Raw genomic sequence first — 20,419 nt, 5'->3', positions numbered from 1 at the left:
TTTCAAGAATTCTCATGCTTGTGTAATTTAAATTCTTGGGGTCTTTTCTACAGGCATAAATGCATCTTCCTTTCTCTCTTTTTTTTTTTTTTCCCCTCTCCTCTTTGTAGTACTTCCTGTTCCAAGGTCTCTGCCTTTTAGCTAAAGACTGCTGGAAGAGTATTGCTTGAGCCTGTTCTGTGAGCAGTCGGAGGGCTGACTGCAAAACTGTTTGAATGACTAGATGGATGGACTGTCCTTTCAGGTTGAGAGAGAATTACTAAGCATTGAATCTACTCTTGGTTTGGCATCATGTTCCATGAACTCCCAAGTTGAATCAAATCATGTTACAGGAACTTCTTGCAGAATTGAACCAGTTATGATTATGCATTTAACAGTTAAACATTTCTTTCAAACTTGCATTACAAAGGAAGTAAACACACCAATAAGTCTATTTTAAATACGTTAAAGAGGGCTCAGGAAGCAGGAAGAATGTGCTTAATGGGTGTATCTTTTAATTGTGGCTTTTTTTATGATGCAAATCTATGTGAATGAGGATTACATTTTCCCACTGGCAGAGCTTCTGAAAAAAATTCTCTTCAATTATGGAGTATTTTTTCATAGGAATGGAGTTGTTAAGGATAAATGCATTCAGCCCCAACCAGTTAGGGCACAGCAACTCACCCCTGGGGTATATTAGGACTCTCTTCTTGGTGTTAAGAAAAAAAACTAGGCTTGTAACTAAATATTAACATTTTCTGAGAGAACTATTCAAGGAATATTCTTTGACTTTCTTACTATTGATGATAGTAAAACATCTTATTACTTTTTCCTTTGTTGCATTTCTTTGCATGAACTCCTGTAGAGGGTCCTTGAACCCTTGATATTGTTTTCATTGCCTTAATCGGCATACAGAGCCCTGTAGCTTTTCTCCCTTAATTAAAACTGCTCAAGCTAAGAAACATACTTCTTTGTCATCTCATCTCCTTTCAAACTTCTCCTATGTGTAATTTTGCTAACACCTGCTGTGGCTCTTGCATTCTTTGGTTTTTGAACCATGTGTATAGTAACAAGAAAATATACATCCACTTCTACTGATTGCATTATACAACTTACAAATAATTGTGCAACGTGTAAGCCTGCAAGCAAATGAGGTCTAGTCAGGGAAGCACCAACATAAACTCTAGTGGTTCAGTTTCAGTTTTAATTTGACCAAAAGCCATTTTTACTGGACTAAACCCAGCTCTAATGCCATCCCTGGTCTGTATTCTTGAAGGCCTATCTGTATTCTTGAAGGCTAATGGAATAGTAAAACCTTCTTAAAGATAACATAAATGTGTTGTATAGTGTCCTCAGGGTAGCTTCTGCACTAAAGATGTTTTCTTTCCCACCCTGTAGAGGTATCTCATTAAGGTACCCACTAGTGTCATTATTAAGTTTTCATGTGTTTCTCAGTTTTGATGCTAATCTTCGTGTGTGTTAATTTTTTTTTTTCCTTTGCAGCACCAATGTGGTTATGAATTATTCAGAAATCGAGTCTAAGGTTCGAGAAGCAACCAATGATGATCCGTGGGGACCTTCAGGGCAGCTCATGGGAGAGATTGCCAAGTAAGTGATAATTTGACTCAGCGGTGAAGAAAAGAAAGGTGCATTTTTATACAGAAATGTAAAATTTGCTGCCAAATCAACTTTGCAGAGTGCAGGTTGACAGAGGGAGAGCTGAGAAATTATTGTAAATCGAGTCTCTCTTTTTTTTTTTTAAGGATATAATCTTAGACTCACTTAATCAAAAGCATGTCAAGTCAAAAGTACATTCACTGTGGGTTCCTTTTTTCAAAATTCATGTTTCTAATGTATCTGATTTTTTTTGTGTGTGTAAAGTTTGGAGCGTATGAAGGGATCTTATTCAGGTACCCTTATTTGCATAGGTTGTTTTAAATGGTATGATCCGTCCAATTTTTCCTCAATATTTTTCTTACAGAGGGGTTTGGATATTGCATGGTGCAGTAATAGTCATTTTGCAGACATTTAAGCAGTTGATTTGATAAAAATAGATTTTCTTCTAGATTTATAGAATTACGCAGCTCTGGTTTTCAAATGTTCAGCTAGAAAATAGCACTGGATAAGAAAATTTGGTAACTCTTGGAGGTTGCTGGAATTGCACTGAGTTTATTTAGACTAAGTCTGCCATCTACTGTCAACATTAAATTGTAGCAAACTGTTATCAAAAACTGTTTAAAAAATAATTGCTTTGCTCCTTTTGTTTAATTATTTTAGGGCTACGTTTATGTATGAGCAGTTTCCAGAACTTATGAATATGCTGTGGACTCGAATGTTGAAAGATAATAAAAAGAACTGGAGGAGAGTTTATAAGGTGTGTGTGTGTGTGTGAATTTAAAAAGGGTGTTTTTCTCCCCCTAATTTATTAGTGCACTGAAGAACAAGCACTTCAAAGTTACTTTAATTTTAATATGACAACTTGATGCAGTTTTATGCATATAGCAATATAACTTAAGCATTTCCTTTTATAGTAGCAATTATCTATAATAAACCTGTTCTTTGTCAGACTTTTTTTTCCTGTCTGCTGTTTTTCTTGCAGAGCTAATGCTAACTTCTGTCTTGCTGTGCAATAAAGAGCTTTCTAAAAATTTTTAAATGTTTTTTTATAATGGGATTCAATGAGCACAACATTTTCCTCTTACTGATGCACAAGCCTCAAACAGAATAGCATCTATATTATTATTTAAAGTAATCACTTGTCTGTATATTTGTACACCAATCTTTAATAAATTTAATATTCTCTCTAAGTACTACTTGAAGATTTTGTTCTAAATAAAATGAAATGATTTGGAAACTATTTCTTAACTGCTTAAATTCCCTATGAATTAGGTTGCTGTCCCAACATGGCCCAGATATTTCTACTAATTGTGGGAATTATATTTATTACTAATTGGAGGAAAAAAATTAAGAAAAATTTGAATTTTTCCATAATATTGTTTTGCTGTACTTCAAGTAATATAAGGAATATTATATTGGTTTTATATAGAGAATACAATCCTTAATGTTGTATAAATTTTGCTTTAATGTTCAGATTGTAACAAGACAGAATTAATTCTGAGGCAGGCTCTGTGTTTTTCTTGGGTGCTCGATGCTTTGTATTCGTAGTATTTGTTTCCCCTGAAGTACAATGTAAATTAATATTTAATGTTATCATACATACTGCTTAATGTTCTAAAGACTTCTTTGAATTAACTACCAGGTTTGAAAGTATGCCATTGAATTGTAACCTCTTTGGTGGTAATAGACTGTTTCATATAGGGTCCATACTTTTTTTTCTAGGTAGAAATTATAGAAGTTCAAGAAAATTCACAATTAGGAGGGAAAAATCATTAAAAATATTTTTGCTTTTAAGCTTACTGAAATTTACCCAAAAATACTGTTCTGTACATCAGTGCATTCCTGTAGAATGCTGCTTATAGGAAGGTGCCATAAAATGGCTTTTACGTTAAAAAAATTTCGGGAAATGCAAAATAAAAAACAAAGGACAGTTGTGCTCTTTTACAAGGATAGAGTTTCTTAATTGCTGAAATAATCTTTCTGGTAAACCAATAATTGTTTAAGCTAATGATTTATGATCTAATATTACCAATCCATTTGGTGTTGCTGAACAAATGCAATTTAAATTTGACATCTTAGGGGTGGGGGGGAGGAGAAAAGAACTTACTTCTAGGAGAATCAGTCTAATAGTTGCACTTACATGCCGTTGTTTACTAATTTTTAGATTTTAGGCTTGTTTTTTCTGTTGCACTTAAATACTGATAGAGCTTTTGTTCATGCAATCATAAGGTGCTTTGTATTTTTATAGTCTTTGCTGCTCCTAGCTTACCTCATAAGGAATGGATCAGAGCGTGTTGTTACAAGTGCCAGAGAACACATTTATGATTTGCGATCCCTGGAAAATTACCACTTTGTAGGTGAGCATTAGAAAAATCTCATAAGCAAATTAAAACAGTAGTTGGAGTTGTCAGTCACCTGAACCAGCTTAGAAGCTTCCCCGCTCTAATTAGAATGTGACTGTTGCCGGTTGTGTGAAGAGTGCAGAATCCAAGACGTGGGACCCTAGAGTATTAATTAGTGAAGACAAGAACTTGCAGAAAAGACTGGCTAATAACAACAGAACCAACACAACATGAGTGTTCGGGTTTATATTAAAATATGCACTAGAGACTGGTCCCCTGTGGTGTCTGTAAAGGAATATCTTTAATCATATGGGAAGAAAAGGTTAGAGTTCCAAAACACACACATCTGTTTGAAGCTGGGTTTTTTCCTCCCACCAAATAATATTTACAGTGCAAAGGCAGCAGGGCCAGTGTGTGTTTTGAATGTGAAAGAGGCTGGAGAGAGAAGCAAATTTTAGTTTGTAGTGCACCCCAGCTGAACGCACTTTAAAATTCAGTTTTGCAATAAGACAGTATTCTGGCAGTTAGTGTTTCAAAAACTGCACTAAAAAAAGCTAAGAAACAAGCTTCCTTTTTTCTGAAATGGTCAAAACTGGAATAAATTATTTGAGTGGAAAAAATAGTTTAAAATCTGGGAAGGTGTTATTTCTGCTAATCGTTTCAAGAGATCATCAGCAGTTAGACCTTTTTAAAAATAAAAACAGCAATGGATAAAAATTAATTTAGCTGAGGACAGTTTCAGTTGAAATAAAACTGAACTAATATTATATTCAATACATAGGTTTTTGACAGATGCAATGGACCTTTTCTCAGTTGTTCACTTTGCCATTTTAAATGTTCCCTCATCTAATGCTTTTGGTAGTAACTTGCTGCTTCTGATTTTTTCCCCTTCTCCTTCTCCTTCCCCTTCCCTTTGTATACAGACGAGAATGGCAAAGACCAAGGTATTAATATACGTCAAAAAGTGAAAGAAATGGTAGAATTTGCCCAGGACGATGACAGGCTCCGTGAAGAAAGGAAGAAAGCAAAGAAAAACAAAGACAAATACATTGGGGTTTCTTCAGACAGTGTTGGAGGGTTCCGATACAGTGAGTACAGTTGAGTATTTAGTCAGACATGGAGGGCAACCAACATCCAGTAATTTTCTTTTCTTCTTTTTTCTAACCTCATGGCTGTACAGCAAAAGGTAAATAAAAGCCAATGGATTTTACTACTTACTGAGAGAATCCTTTCTGGATGCTTGGGGCCAGATCCAAAAGGAAACTTGCGCACATGGAGTGTAGAGGGCATCCACTTTTATCCTGCTGTGAAAAATGAAGTTGGATATTATAAATCCTAGAGGTCCCATTTCTGCCCACACTTGCACATATGGATAATTCTAAGCATGGGAGTAATTTTACTGAATACAGTGTGACCATAGCTATGCTTAACTTGCTACACTGAATTCTTTGGGAAGTTATTGCGTGTGTGATGTGTTCAGGATCACAGCTTTTGTGATCAGTGGCATATGACCTTTTTTCTATTTGGATGTAAAGTAGGACACCATTCTCTCTGTGGCTTGCAGTATATCTTTTTGAACCTTGAGTAGATGATTGCTTATGAACAGAGTAAGGCAATTCCTTTCTTTGAGGCTAATCAAGCAGCTCCCTTCATGCACCTAGTCCCTGTTCCAGTAAAGCTAAGGATCTGAGCTTGAAGCCTGTTGGCACCTCTGGAGCAGTCCAGCACAATGCCTTTGAACAATCAGTGGTCCTTCAGAAAGTCTGCCTTCCCTTCCATATTCCCTTTGATAAAGCTAGAGATTAAGATTATTTTTCATTGAGTAGTAAATTGGGTTCCCACAGAGAGGGCTCTGGTGATCCTTTTGCCTTGAGAATATTCAAGATGCAAATGCAGTGGCCAGTTTCACTAGGTGTCTTCTCCATTTCAGAGCTGGCTCATTCTCTGCTAAATTCTGACCTTCTGTGGTGACCAAAGGAAGAATTATTTTTTTGTATGCTCTACATTCTCAAATTCCAGTGTCATCTCATATAAAATATACCAGAAGGGCATTAATTAGCATCACTTCATTCACCAGCATTCCTATCAGCTTGCTGTACCAATGAAAATGCAGTTTCAGCCTGAAATAAGTCTTTGCACTCAAGGCTTTAAATTAGAGGTGAACAGTCACCTTAAATGGTAAAAGGAAAAATTTGGCATCTTGTAGCATATTTAGAGAAAATGGTTTTAATATTGTTTTTGTGTTTTGTTTCCTCCCCCGCCCCCCGTTTCCAAAAATACATTATGAGAGTTCTTTTTTTATCAGTGAAATATTGTGCTGCGTCAGGTAACATGCTAAATAAGTTCTGAAACATGGACAGAATTCATGTTGGAAATTCCTTTTTTTTAAAAAAAAAGCAGATGTGGGAGTTTTTTCTGTTTTTTTTTCATTGCTTCAGACCACAGTTGGTTCTATTAGGCAAGGTTTTTAAACTGCCGTCAGAATTTTTTTTTAAGTGTTTATGGCATACAAGGAAACCCACCAAATACAATCTATATTTAAACAACTACCAGTTTGATGGAAGCCAAAAATGTCCTTTTAATTCTCCCACAAAAATGAGTTACTCTAATGTGCTTCCTAGCACTTTTTCTGCTTTTTCTGATGGAGAGCTCGTTGTAACTTGATTACTTCACTTCTTGTAGATACCTAGGCTATTTTTAAAGAACGGTTCTCCATGTTGTATGCATCTAAAAAGATCAGGCAGCTGGGCCGAAGTGTTCAGCCATTTGATCATATTTTTTGAACTGAGGTTGTCTGTTTTCCAGGTTCTGATTGTTCAGACTGAATTGCTCTACTAGTTTTCTGATTTTACATAAAGCATTTTTTTCTCTTGAATAATTCTGGATTTCATAAACTTTTTCTACTGTAGTATTGTGTTTTTTCATTTTTGCATATGCCACTCTTAATTTGTTGTTAATTTGGGCATAATTCTGATTCTTTTGGACCATTTTGAATTGTTAGAATCCATTCACCATTTATTTTATTTTTTTAAAAGGTTTTAAATGAGCCCAAGCCTCAGGGTTTTTTTAGCTGCCTGATAACATTTCTGTTTGAGTTTCTAAATACTTTAGTGTTTTGAGACAAAAAGTAAAATAATTTTAAGAAGCTAATTTGCCATTCTTGCTGGTTGCTTTCTTGCTCCATTTTACTGAGGTTGGGCAGTAAAACTGGATATTGGCCAGCTGCTTATCTTTAATTTTTGTGCATTACTTTAAGTCATAACTATGATGATCACAATTTTCAAATGTAGATACCTAAATTCAGGCACCTTAATGCATATTTAACCACCTAAAGATTTTTCAGGGCTGCCAAATACCAGCCCATTGAAAATCAAGTAACTTTAGAGCTTGAGTTTGTGTTCAAGCCCCTTACTTAAGGGCACAAATTTAGAAAGATTAGGAAATAAGGATTCAATTTTATGATTCCAACAATGCAAGGATTCAAATACATGTTGGTGGTAGGGCATGATTTGGTGGGGGGGTGGGCTTTTTGTTTTTACCTTTTTTAGTGTACATCTCAAATTTTGTATGTAATCTATACCTTGGGTGAGTGTATGCAAAATATTTGTGGGTGGTTTCAAGCAAACCTCATCACTCCTTGTAAAATAACCGGCAGCCAGGAGGAATTCTAGATACTGGATATTCAAAAGCAAATTTATTTTTGCTAAAAACTTCTTGACTTCTTGATGCTACTGTTCTGTAAAGTAATTAAAGAATGCAGACTGGCTGCTGAGAAGTTAAGTTCCTTCACTTAATAGTTTCTAAATCTTGCTTTGAGGTACAGTAATGGATGCTAGAGGGGTTTTTCACCAATAATGGATGCTAGGAATATTACCATATGTTTTTTACACTTGTCTCTGTTTGGTACCGTGCCCTTATTCATGAGGTTTTAAAATGTATAACATCTTTGATTTACCTCTTAGCACGGCAGCTTGGCTGGGAATGGAGTATTGTGCATTAAGTGACCATTATAGAAGTGGCACATTCCATTTCTGAGAAGTTGCTTATACAGCCAGAGTCGTTTCCCTCTCTTACGCTCCTTCTCCAGCAGGGTCGAGCAGTATCCTGATGTGCTGTGCTGTGCACTGCATTAAGGTGGTGTGGTTGTCATAAACAAAAGCTTTTGAATCTGCATTCCTGCCACTTAATGATTGGCATTACATGCTGTGCCGTGCTGTAATAGTGTTGATTCAGCACTGTGGGAGCTTTCAGTTTGCTTTGAAAACTTGTAGCCATCCTTCTGCGAGAGAGAAACTCTAGAAATGCTGCAGGCATTTTTGCGGTCATCTTTAGTGTTTCTTGTCTTAATGTGTTATATAGGTGAAAGGTATGATTCTGAGCCCAAGTCGAAATGGGATGAAGAATGGGATAAAAAGAGTCCTTTTCCATTCAGTGACAAACTGGGTGAACTGAGTGACAAAATTGGAAGCACAATCGATGACACAATCAGCAAGTTCCGGAGGAAAGATAGAGAAGATTCTCCAGAAAGATGCAGGTATTTGCTGCTGATTTACCAGACTGAATCTGTTCTGTGTAACTGCTCTTCATGATTCCTTATTAGCTGTCTGCTGTTTTTTGCCACACACCTCCTCCTTGACGGGAACCATGTTTGAGCTAGCAAATTCTGACTCCTTTTATATTAGTTTGCTGGCCTAAAGGGGCTACGTAGCTGGCAGACGCTGCCCAAGAGAACAAGGGGGCTCTTTGGGCAGCATAAAGTCCATATAACTGCTTCAAGGAGCCCTTTATGGTGGGGGGGGGGCCGTGGGCAAAGTAGGCAGCAAGGCCAAAACGCTACGTTGTCTGCTAGTGCAGTGGACGTGTGGCATCATTGCAGCAGCCTTGAGGCACTTTTCTCTAGTCCTAGGTACTGAGAGCTCCTGGCTGCTGAGGAATTAGAAATAAACTGCCCGAAGCCACCTATGTTCCCACAGTTCCTTGCCTCCCTGTCTCCTCCCACAGTATTTACTGTGATTCTGTAGTGAGCAGACCTTAGGAAGAACAGAGTGTAGCCAACTTGTTTTGATACTTGAAACAAATACATTCATTGTCAGCTAAGCCTTCTATAGAATGACATCCACTTGTTCATCTGGCCATTAAATCCTCTGCAGTAAAGAAAGAAAACTTAGATGTCTTGCCTGCAGTAAGAAGTCTAAATGTGGCACACTTCAACAGGTGCATTGAATTTTTATTATCTGGAGATCAAACCCATACTTAACAGAATCTGAAATTGCTACAGAGAAAGTGCTTAACTATATTGAAATAATTCCCTTTTGGGAAGCAGCTTAAAATTTATAGGAATTCTAATACATGTTGCACTGACATTTTGTTAGCGTTTTTTCCATAACAGTATGTCCAAAAAAGAAAGGTAGAAACACAAAGCAATTTAGCAGGGAAACTAAAGTAATACAAATGGCGGCACTTCTCAGAACAGGGCAGTACGGCCTTCTCACTAAGATATTAATAAATCATGGAAGTGGTTGTCTGTGCACACATCAGGATTCTCTCTTAGAACTTATTAGCAATAGACTACAAAGAGATGGGATCAGAAGAAATGTAAACAAGTTCAAAGTTAACAAAGGTACCTTGATTTGAGCTTTTGTGCTTATCTTTCCAAAGCAACTAAACAAAACCATCCATAAAGTTCCCTGGTTGTAGTGCAAATAGAGAACAAACAATAAATAGGTATTTAGCTTGATATTCCCTTTGTCATCTCTGCCATTGTGCATCTTTCTCATGCTCCCGCCTGCACCTAGAAGGACCTTTATCTCAGATGATCCCCTCTCTCTGCTTTCTAATCTCTTGCTGAAACTTGTGAGTTTCTTAGCTTTTCATTGCAGACTTTTCCACCAGTGTTTAATTTCTTTTCTTGCACACTAACCAGTTCTCAGATATAATATCTGATCTGTCATGTCTCTTATTACACCCTTTGTTGCTTTTTTCCCTCTGACTCCAGTAAGATGACAGTGTTTTATTCTGTAAAGAACATAAGAGCCTATGTTAAGCAATAACCTCAGAAGTTGTGAATAACAGGTAAAAGGAAAACTTTGCGCAAAAAATCTTTTTCTAGGAAGCAAAGGTGAATACTAGGATGGGAAGTAACCCAGACTTTACCAGCATGCCATATTTAATGCAATCCAAAATGTACTCCAGAAACACCCTTCTGCCTCAGTAGTATGTATGTAGAGTAGCCTGTTTTTCTGTTTGCCAAAAGAGTGAAATCTATGGATCTGATCCCAAATTGTCCGTAGGAATCTCAATGTAATGCATATTAATTATATAATATCTAATTATTTACTCCCCTAGCTATTGTAGAGCCATTTTTTCTCATTGCTTATTTTATGTTAATTGAATACTGTGGAGAAAAAGTTCTATATAAATACTGTTCAAGGTTTAAGTGGTAAGTGGCAGAGATTGGATTTTAGTAATAATGCATGGCTTAAAATGCACATGCCTGAACATTAAATATGAAGTCCAAATCCTTCTACCATTTCAGATTCTTGGAAATAACCTAAATGAATTCACTTAAACATCCTCCACACTCTATTTGCCGTCTGTCATGGTGCAGTAGTGTTGTATTAATGCACTCTTTGGCTGTGAATGCAAAGTGACTATGTAAGTGGCATTACCTCACCTCACCTCACAGATCTGCTTGGATTTTGACTCATTTGAAAGAAGCTGTTTTTTTATTTTTGTTCACATGCTTCAAGAATTGTTGGAGCATGAGAACAGAATTGATTCATGTTTAGGAAGGTGAACAGAATGAAAATAGCTGAATCTTATTGATTACGTGGACCAGAACATCCCAGCTTGGCTCTTAGGTTCCAGGTCCAGCTTGTGGAGTTGGCAGTTAGAATTTCGTTGTTTGCTTGTTAGCATCCATTGATACATAATATGCAATCTCACTGTGTCATTTTAGAGCCAGTTTTTAGAGTGGCATGACACTGAAGCCCATTATAGCTGTGGACAAGGTAGGGTATGCAAACACTTTTGCAAGGTAAAGGGCGGGGACTTGTAATGTGCCACCTGCTCTGTGTTAGCTGCTTGTGTGCATCCAACTGCAAACTCAGGCTGTGGGCACACAAACAGGTTAACAGGAGATAAAGGAGGACAGGGCTTTATAGCATGTCATGGCCCATTAGAACTGAAATGGTAAAAGAGAAGAAGGCAATCCAAAAAGGGGGCACTGGGGAATAAATGCCTTTAATCTCTTTTTATGTCCCTTGGAATCATCTGCCCCCTCCCCACAGTCTTAAGTTAACAATCCTAGCCTTGTACTATTTTTACTCTGGTCCCAGTCTTGGGTGCTGAAGCAGTATTTTACAGGTTCATTGTAGGTCTATCAGTGCTTCAGTGAAATACATCCTACTCTTAATATCAATTGGAAATTTTGGAACTCTGGCCAGTCTTACTTTTTTCAAATGTCCTAGAAGCCAACGAGAGCTGGCAGCAAAATATAGCATTTTGGCGTCTTAAAGACCATACCATCGTTGTGAAAGATGACCACGGTTAAAGGAGTGATGATCCCTTCTTGCAGGCTGGCTGTGTTTAGGCATTATGTCTCAAACTGCCTTCTCTAGAATCAAAGGGCCTGTTTTACTGCTTTAGGGGAAGGTCAGGTATGGAAGCAGTAAGAGAGACCAAAGGGCCAGAACTCCTACCCTGGTTGTTGTATGTACATATTTCCCTCATAAGACACTGTTAATGATCTAGTACATTACTAGCTAAACTTCTCGGCTTTCACTTTGCACTGCTTCATGTGAGAGTTGCTATGTTGTTAGGAATTTATTCCTTACATAATAAACACAATTAAATGGAACATTAACAATGAAACATTATGGTCACATTTATCTATTAGAGAAAAATCCAAAGAGATCTGAGACTTTAGGTTTGAAGCAGTACAGAAATACAATACATGCATCCATTTATAAGCGACTTCTCCAGTGTCAAGGACTTTCACAAGCAGGTTAGCACTCAAGCCCCAGTTTGCTTTATAGATCTTGAATTTCTGGGAAGTGCAGCAGCAAAGATGCTGTGTAGGTTGCTGAAGGGTTGTCTGCAAAGCATGTACATTGGCTGCTGAGGACTGCCTCGATGTGGCTAACAGTAATTGTACTGTGATAGTGCTTAGCTCTTCTTAGTAGTTTACACACACTCAGTGAGAACCTGTCTTTGGCCAAAAGACTTGTAGTCTAAGGCCATGTATATTCAGTATACTTTTATTGGTATAAGTGATCAGAAACTGGTCTGTACCAGTAACAGACCAGAACACACAGAGTGGTGTTAAAAATGGCAGAACCTGGTAGAAAATTTGCCTCTCTCCGTCCCCCCCATCTCCCCCTTTCATCCCCTTGTCCCCCAAGGACAAATGTCTTCTGTTTGCTACCAGTCTAAACTGTGCTGCTTACAGAAATCCATGTAACTTAGATCATTTCTGCCTCAGGCTTTTTGAATTTCTTTCTTTACTGTCCAAGCCCCCAAGGTCTGGAACAGCCTGCCATCGGAGGTGGTTCAAGCACCTACACTGAACACCTTCAGGAGTAAATTGGATGCTTATCTTGCTGGGATCCTATGACCCCAGCTGACTTCCTGCCCTTTGGGCAGGGGGCTGGACTTGATGATCTCCCGAGGTCCCTTCCAGCCCGAATGTCTATGAAATCTATGAATGTCTGCACCTAGCCTCAGTAGAAGGAAGCAGAAGCTACTTGATTTGCTGTACTAATGTGCTAGGTTCTGGACTGGTTGAGGCCATGGTAAGCAGTCCGCAGATTAAACTGGGACACTGCCTCTTCCAGTAACCTTTTAGTAAAGGTGCCTGGGATTTTTTTGAGAAATATTAAGGCCTGGGAGTAAGCTATCAGCCCCAAACTTTTGAGGACCACTAAATAAGCCAGTAATCTCTGGAGATTTAAACATTGAAATTAAGTCTCATTCTATTCACTCATTCCTACACAGCACTCTTTCCAGTCTGTATTTACAGGGCCAGAGCTGGAATACGTGACCGTTGCTACATGTCAGGGTTGAGGTTCATTGGCCAAGGTACCTGAGAATATTTCACTGTGCTTTCCTAAGTTTTGTCTGGCTAATGATATTTATGAGTCTACAGATTGGGCTTCATTCATCACTAAACTTCTTTTGGAGAAGCAAGTGAAGTGTTGGGCACTTATACTAACTGATATGAATGAACTGAGCCACCCCCCAAGGAGATGTACTAAGTATTTCCCCCAAGCTTGCCCTGGTTATCAGAGAACAAAGGTACATCAGGATTTGGGGGAATGCCTGTTCACCAGAGCACCCCAAGGGATGACAAGGTCAAACAATCACAAACTCCTCTAAGACCATTTCAGGCTGGACATAAGGAAAAACGACTTTACTGTCCGAACCCCCAAGGCCTGGAAAAGACTGTTCCAGAGGTGATGCAAGCACCTACTCTGGACTCCTTTCAGAGACATTTGGACATTTTATTTTGCTGGGACCCTTTGACCCCAGCTGACTTCCTGCCCCTGGGGTGGCGGGGGCTTGCCTCGATAATCTTCTGAGGTCCCTTCCAGCCCTAATCCTGATGATGAAATGCAACACACCTGCTCCAAAAATTAATTACTACTTGTTTGTGAGAAGGAAAAAAAGCTTAAGATACAAGAATAGAGAATTTAATGGTCAGAGATTTAAACAAATTATTACACTGCGATGAACAAAAATTTTTTTTCCAACTAAAATTGACACTTACGTGCTTTTAGTTATAAGAATAAATTTGTCTTCTGTGCTGGGAAATGAATAACAGCTTTGCATAATACTGTGAAACTACTTTATTAAAGCTGAGTAACAGATTTTTCCACAAACACTTTAAAGAAAATAATAGAAGCCCATTTATCTTGGTGGGGAATGGGTTAGGAGTAGAACTGGTGTGTTTAAAATCTTAAGGCTAATGCCCTTACTTTATTGATCTCTTCATGTATATGCAGCATCAATGTTTAAAGCTTCCCTGCTTAACTTTTTCTCAGTACCCTTATAACTGCAGGCTGTGTGCCTGTTGTGCCACACGCTGTACAGAGTCTCTGAACTTTCATTGACTGTGATTTGTGGTAGCTGTTGTGCAGTAGCTGTAGGAGCCACAAAATCAGTGGGCCCTCTTCTTATCCCTCCCACTCGCTTCTCACATGACCTTTTGACAAAATGACTTGCTCTCTATTACCTCATCTCTACAATGACGGTAATGCTACATAATGCTTTCTAGTGTGCTGTATAAGGGTGCAGTACCACTTTCCTCAAATATAAAAGCTGTATTCCTCTTATCATTACAGTTCTTGGTCTGATCCCACTGTTCATTGAAGTAAATAGAAACATCCCCATTGATTTGTAGGCTTTGGATCTTTGAAAATAGAATAATATATATGGTTATTATTATTAATATTATTTTGCTCTATCCCTTTTCTAGTGACAGCGATGAGGAAAAATCAAGAAGAGGTAAATCTCCCAAAGGTGAATTCAAAGATGAAGAGGAGACTGTGACAACCAAACATATTCATATTACACAGGCTACAGAGACCACCACCACCAGACACAAGCGCACAGCAAATCCTTCCAAAACCATTGACCTAGGAGCAGCAGCACATTATACTGGGGACAAAGCAAGTCCAGATCAGAATGCTGCAGCTCATACCCCACAGACTACAGGAAAGGTGAGACAGCAGCACGGGAACAACCGAGCCTTGGAATCTGCTCCCTCCCCAGCTCTGAAACCAGGATTTTTATTTTTAAGAACAGGAAAGTTCTGTACTTGGCTAGGTTACAGAGCAATCCCAGGAGTTTTCCTAGAAATCTAATGGAGGGATTTTCAAGAATGCTGAAATGTCTTATCAGGTAGCACAGTGCCTTCTCTACACCCACTCTGGGTGGGCAGTTTCTGTTTTTATGCAAGAAAGCTGCACTTTTTTTTATCTTTCTCCAAAAACTTTTCTTCTGCAGTTCTTTATGGTATCAAAAGATGCCTGTGTTTTTAATTCCCAGGTGTGTGCATTATAGCTTTCAAACATTGGTTTGCTATACAGTACTACTTAGCAATTTTGTTTAAAATGTTCAGCTACAAGTAATTTAACCAACACTCTTAAAATACATAAGCATGATTTTACTTAACACATGGCTGAATTAAAGATGTCCAAACAACTTGGAAATTAAGAAGAAAAAATACTAATAGTAGCTTGTTTTTGTTTTTGCTTTTTCCTTTCCTTGCTCCTGCCTGGTAACCATATTGTGTGTTTGCAACGATGAGACAGCTCATTACAACCTCTCTGTACAGTTTCTGCTATTAGCTACTAGAGATCTCTGTCTAGGGTCAGTGCTCAATTACAGGCCTATGTCCACTACAGGAATAACTATTAGAATATATGTGGTTCACCTGCATGGCTTCTGTTTCAGGGGGACCTTTTTTCTGTCCATACACAAGGGAAACCGTGACTTGGCTAAAACGCATGCTTCACAACAGTGTTTGAACATAACTGTCCATGTAGAATGGAGGAAGTCTGTAACCATCCTAGATTCCCTGGGTCTCATCCTAACCTGTTTTTGTTCGTTTTTTCTTTAAATGCCTCCTCTGTTCTCTTCCTGACTTTTCTTTCCTCATAATTATGGGCCTGCTAGGCTCTTTCAATCCACTGCCTATGGTCAGTCCACATTCTTTGAACCTTAAGATTCATTTTACATGCAGCACAAAGCATTGAAAATTTAGAGAAGCTCCTGTCATCTCTTGGAAAATGGGAAACACCTCTCAAACACATTGAGAGAGGCAAGGATTTTTGTTGGTGACATTGTGTTGGACCAGCTGCGCAGTTGAGGTAGACCTAGACAAGTTTTCTCATGCAGCACATTCTTCCTCTTGGACCATCATGGCTACATCTCTCCAACACTGGCAACACATCGTCAGTGGCAAGGAACAGACTTGGGCAAGCTTTTGCATGCAAAATCATACAGCTGGTCCAATGACCGATATCACCGAGAAAAATCCTTTCCTTTTGCATATTTCCTAAGCTATCACAGCTATGATGTATCTCCAACACTACCAACACATCAGTTTTAATTTGCCAATGATTTGCAAAGTAGAACTTTTTTGCATCATGAACTTAGTCTGCACTCTTCTTTTATTTGAAGCAGTTATGCACAGATAAGAAGCGGACATTGTAGTATCCATTTAGGTCTGGCATATCAAAGACTCCTTGAAAATGGTCTGACCAGCTGAGCCTCTGTGCTGTCCATTTATCAGACAAGAGACTAAGCCCCCCAGGGTTTCAGTATCATACCTGGAAATTCAGCCATCCTCAATTAGTGCTGTTTTGCTACTAATCAAAATCGCTCAACAGCTATAGGCATGGAAGCTGTCTTCTAGGCGTGCCCCTTCTTTAGACGGTTGTTGCAATCACGTAGCCAGAAAAAAGTTGAGAAAAATGTATGCTCCTTTTTGAGTGTAGGTGGTCTACAAGGTGCTGCTCCTTAAAATGACAGCAGGTAGCAGGTGCACATGTTTCCTTTACTGTTTGTCCAGTTCTTCCATCTGGAATTCCTTTTTTTCCTAGATTCGGAAGGATTGCTGCTGAATGTAATATCAAAAGAGATTTCTTCTAGTTCATATTAGCTTATGCCTCCTCATCCTGAAAGCGATACCTTTCAAGCTTGATTTCTGGCTCAGAGTCAGTGTTTGGAACTAATGTATGGAAGTGCGATGACTCGAAGAAAGAACCAGTGACATTCCTGCTCGGAAGCTTGTTTGTGGAAATCTGAGTCTGTCTGTCACTGGGTCAACAATTTTCAAAGCATTTTTCAAGTTTTTTTTTCTTTTTGGGAGATTTGTTGGAACAGACCCTTCTACCACAAACCATTTTGACCTATTGGTATTTTCTAGCCACAAATTGTATTTTGCAGTTTCCAGCTGCCTTTAGTATTAGTTAACTGAGAAAAGGACTTGCTTTTCAAGAGAACAATTGCTTAACATCAGGACTCATTGTGAGAAGTGTACATTTCCTGATGCATTTAGCTGCCATGCTATAAGGCTGGCCTCCATATCCTCCTTTTGCTGTCTCCTTTGCCTGCCAAGGCAGGGTTCTTCAGTGCTTGCTTTGCTGCTGAGAAACACTCCCTAAACACTTACTTATAGCTGGCATATGCTAAAGTCCAAATGGTTTAGCATAGAGTGACCCCAGCACTACTCTGCCTTGAGTGCACCCCTTGGTAGGGGGCTCTAAGCTAGCTATGTTAGCTGAGCTGAAGCCTAGAAATTTAGATTTGGAGTGCCATCCCTAGCAGTGGTCCCAGGCTTGACTTGGAGGCAGCATAGATCTGGCCTTAGTCACAGTAAAGTTGCACTTACCAATACAAGTTGTAGCTTATGGACACACTTTCGCTTCTAAAGTGAATAGGTAGGCTGGGCACCGTGGGAAGAGCTGATGTACGGTCACTGTTCATGTTCCTGTAGTGACCTCATGGTAGCTGAAAGCTGAACTAGGGCACCTTAGCTTTCTTCCATTCAGGGGCAAGTTGCCCCAGTTCAGCTGTCACTTACCACTGGATAATAGTGAGCACATGAATAGTTGCCTCAGAACAGCTGATGCATCCTAAGTCCCCGTCTCTCATAATTAACTCTAATGTGACTGCTTGTCTGTACGCAGCCTTTTCTGAGAAGCTTCACAAAACAATTCATCTCTCAGCTCCTGAAACAACTTTTTCCCATTACCTGGTGGCTTGTTCTGGTATAACACTATCAGGATAATTATTTCACTCCAGCTGTAAATCACTGTGGAGCTGCTTTTTTCCAGACTTTTTTCAAAGCAGAATCATTATTCTGACAATTTTTTTTTTCTTTTAATCCCAGGGTAAGTATCTACATAAAGATTTCCACTCTGTGTATGGTAATCAGACAAATCTTAAACTGACTTTTATATAAGCTCAGTTGGCATCTGTTTTTCTGTAGCATCCAGATGGTTTCTTCAGCCCATCTTTAAGTTCACATTCTCTGAAACTGATTCTATTAAAGCAGAGCAAACTGGTTATCTTCATCTGTATCTGTTCGGGCATTTTATGCCATAGTTGGGACATCAGAAAATTACCGGTCATTCCTGGACTTTGCCCCAGTTCTCACGTCTTCTCACTTCTTGTTCAGCACAGACAGCTACCCAGCAGCAGCAAAGGGGGTGACCCTTTTCCTGGTCCAAACCAAGACAAAGGAAGTTATGAATACCAAGTGGTGTTTCACCAGTGATCTTCCTTTCCCAAAGGGACCATTCTCTTATCCTCAAACAAATGCCATTTCCTTTCAGTTTGGGCTTCCTTTCACAAACTTCTTGCATTTGTTCCTTGCATCTGGACTACAGGGGACTCTTCAGTGGTGGTTTTTAAAAAGAAGCTGATAAATTGTTTTGTTTTTTTTAGGCTTCCGTACCCTCTGGCAGCAAGTCATCTAATGACCTAGTAGATCTGCTGTTTGATGGTGCCAGCCAGCCAGTCTCAGCGGGTAAGCTGCCTTTTTGTTTTCTTTCACTGGCTCATACAATAAGTATGTGTGATGACTGTGGACAAGTGTGTGGTTTAATAATGTAAAAAATAAAGGAGAATAGATAGAAAATGAGAATCTAAGAAATGTGGCAAGTATCCTAAAAATGTAGCGCTACATATGGTTTTATATAATGGGATGCAAAATACCATATTATAGAACTAATAACCTTTGCATTTCAAAGGTTAACCACTAAATCAGTCTGTCAGGAACTGCATGGGCTATAATGCAGAGTTATTTATAATTAATTCTAAAAGCAAGAACAATCCAGTCAGGTTTAAATATTTCTCATGTTACAAGTTAGGGGAATAGGCAGCTATAGAAACGGATGACTTCCATTCACAAGCCACATGTACTGTATATGGCAAAAGCAAACTCACTTCTTTTATCTTGTGCCACCGTGACCCTTGGATAACCCCAACCTTAATAGTGAAAAGCAAATATTGTTCTGTTTTAATTTCTGTTCAAAAAATGATGGCCCTTTACTCTTTAAATATGAACTGGAATTTAAATCCATGGTGCTTGTATATTACTGCTTTAACTGATGTTAAACAGTCAGACTACAGTTATTCTTTCAGGCAGCCCTTAATTTCAGTGCCTGGGAAAGACAAGTACAATTTAGAACTGATTTAAAAGAAAAATACCAGCGTCATTCCATAGACTTGCTATCATGCTTACTGATCTTTGCTATCAACTATTGCAGTTGGGGCCAGCATACAATATTAAAGGGACTCTTTCATGCATGTTTGGCATTTTTACTGGAGCAACTGGAGAAACATTAACTGGAGAAGTATCTCGATGCAACTTTTCCCCTCACTGGTATCAAGATCGCTTGGAGGAAAGGGAAACTGGCTAGGCTTTTAAAGCCTTTCTAGTTGCTAAAAAAAAAATAAACTAAGCAGGATGTCTCATTTTAAGCTAGACAAGGTGCTTTGGGTAAATGTGTATCTTTTATTAGACCAATTAAATAGTTGGAAAATGTGTTCTTTGCAGGCTTCCCAGCACAAACACCCTTCTTCAGGCTTAGGGAGAGTCTGTTGGTGTTCGTGTGCTCTCCTGGGTGGAAGAGAAGCCACCCTTCCTTGCATTTCAAACAAATGGAGCTCTTGTATTCTTCCCCGTTTCCACATCTCTGAGCTTCTCATTTTCTTTCTCTGCTGGGTAAAGCTATTTCCCTCCCCCCCTTTTTTCACAGCAGCATTTCAGAACAGTGCTAAGAGGTGCATTAATTGCTAGTCATTGTAAATAACCTCTGTACTGACCTGAGAAGACAGATGGAAAGAGTTCATTTATAGCAACAGATCTCACCTGGGAATCCTTGAAACTAGCTCATATTGTGAGGATTAGCACTGTCCTTCACATGCAGGTCACTTCTGATGACCAGTATGCTCCTTGCAGCACAGGGTGTGGGGACAGTCCCTTTGTCAAGCAAAGTACAGTGAAGGGGTTGCAAGGAGGCTTTGATCTTCCTGTAAAGAAATTGGCAGAAAAATACCACGAGTTCAAAGATCTATAGAGAGATTTACTCATCTGCATGTGTTGTTGCAGCATAGTAGATGCTGCAAATGCTTAATTTTTGAAACATGGGAAGATACAGCAAAACTTGCTCAAGTGAGAAGCAGTGCTGAGGTTCAAGACTTACAAATGGCTAAACCTGTACAAGTTCCAGCCTGGCTGAAAAGGCAGACTTGCTTAGAGAAGTGATGCCAGCAGAAAGGTGCTGTATCTGTGTGGCACCTAGCCAGTCTTACTTCTGTTTAGGATGACTGGAGAGACTGTCTTTTACCTCTAGCCTAGTGATTTCACCCTCTGGGGACTGCTGCTATTGCCGTGAGCACAGGTTTTGTTTCTTTCCTCGAGTGAAATGTTCAATTTGAAAATGAAACCGAGTGAGCACAAGCTGCCA

The 20,419-nt window shown here is 38.9% G+C and overlaps 1 protein-coding gene across 2 annotated transcripts in view; it reads left to right on the top strand.

Moving 5' to 3' along the window:
• The window catches only part of CLINT1 (clathrin interactor 1), a 64,522-nt gene that overhangs the window by 33,618 nt on the left and 10,485 nt on the right, over positions 1 to 20,419 (top strand). Inside the window, exons 2-8 of one of the 2 annotated variants that reach the window (XM_019535295.1) lie at positions 1,483 to 1,587; positions 2,257 to 2,353; positions 3,845 to 3,953; positions 4,862 to 5,026; positions 8,298 to 8,472; positions 14,413 to 14,656; positions 18,393 to 18,474. In XM_019535295.1, the coding sequence (XP_019390840.1) occupies positions 1,483 to 1,587; positions 2,257 to 2,353; positions 3,845 to 3,953; positions 4,862 to 5,026; positions 8,298 to 8,472; positions 14,413 to 14,656; positions 18,393 to 18,474 (977 nt within the window). Of the gene's footprint in view, positions 1 to 1,482; positions 1,588 to 2,256; positions 2,354 to 3,844; positions 3,954 to 4,861; positions 5,036 to 8,297; positions 8,473 to 14,412; positions 14,657 to 18,392; positions 18,475 to 20,419 lie in introns of both variants that reach the window. The other variant, XM_019535294.1, reaches the window with a different exon arrangement.

The sequence above is a fragment of the Crocodylus porosus genome, unplaced genomic scaffold (assembly GCF_001723895.1).
Source record: "Crocodylus porosus isolate Cpor-Errol unplaced genomic scaffold, CroPor_comp1, whole genome shotgun sequence".
NCBI lineage: Eukaryota > Metazoa > Chordata > Crocodylia > Crocodylidae > Crocodylus > Crocodylus porosus.
The sequence above is the reverse complement of the archived record's forward strand: the minus strand, read 5'-3'. Positions and strand labels throughout refer to the sequence as shown.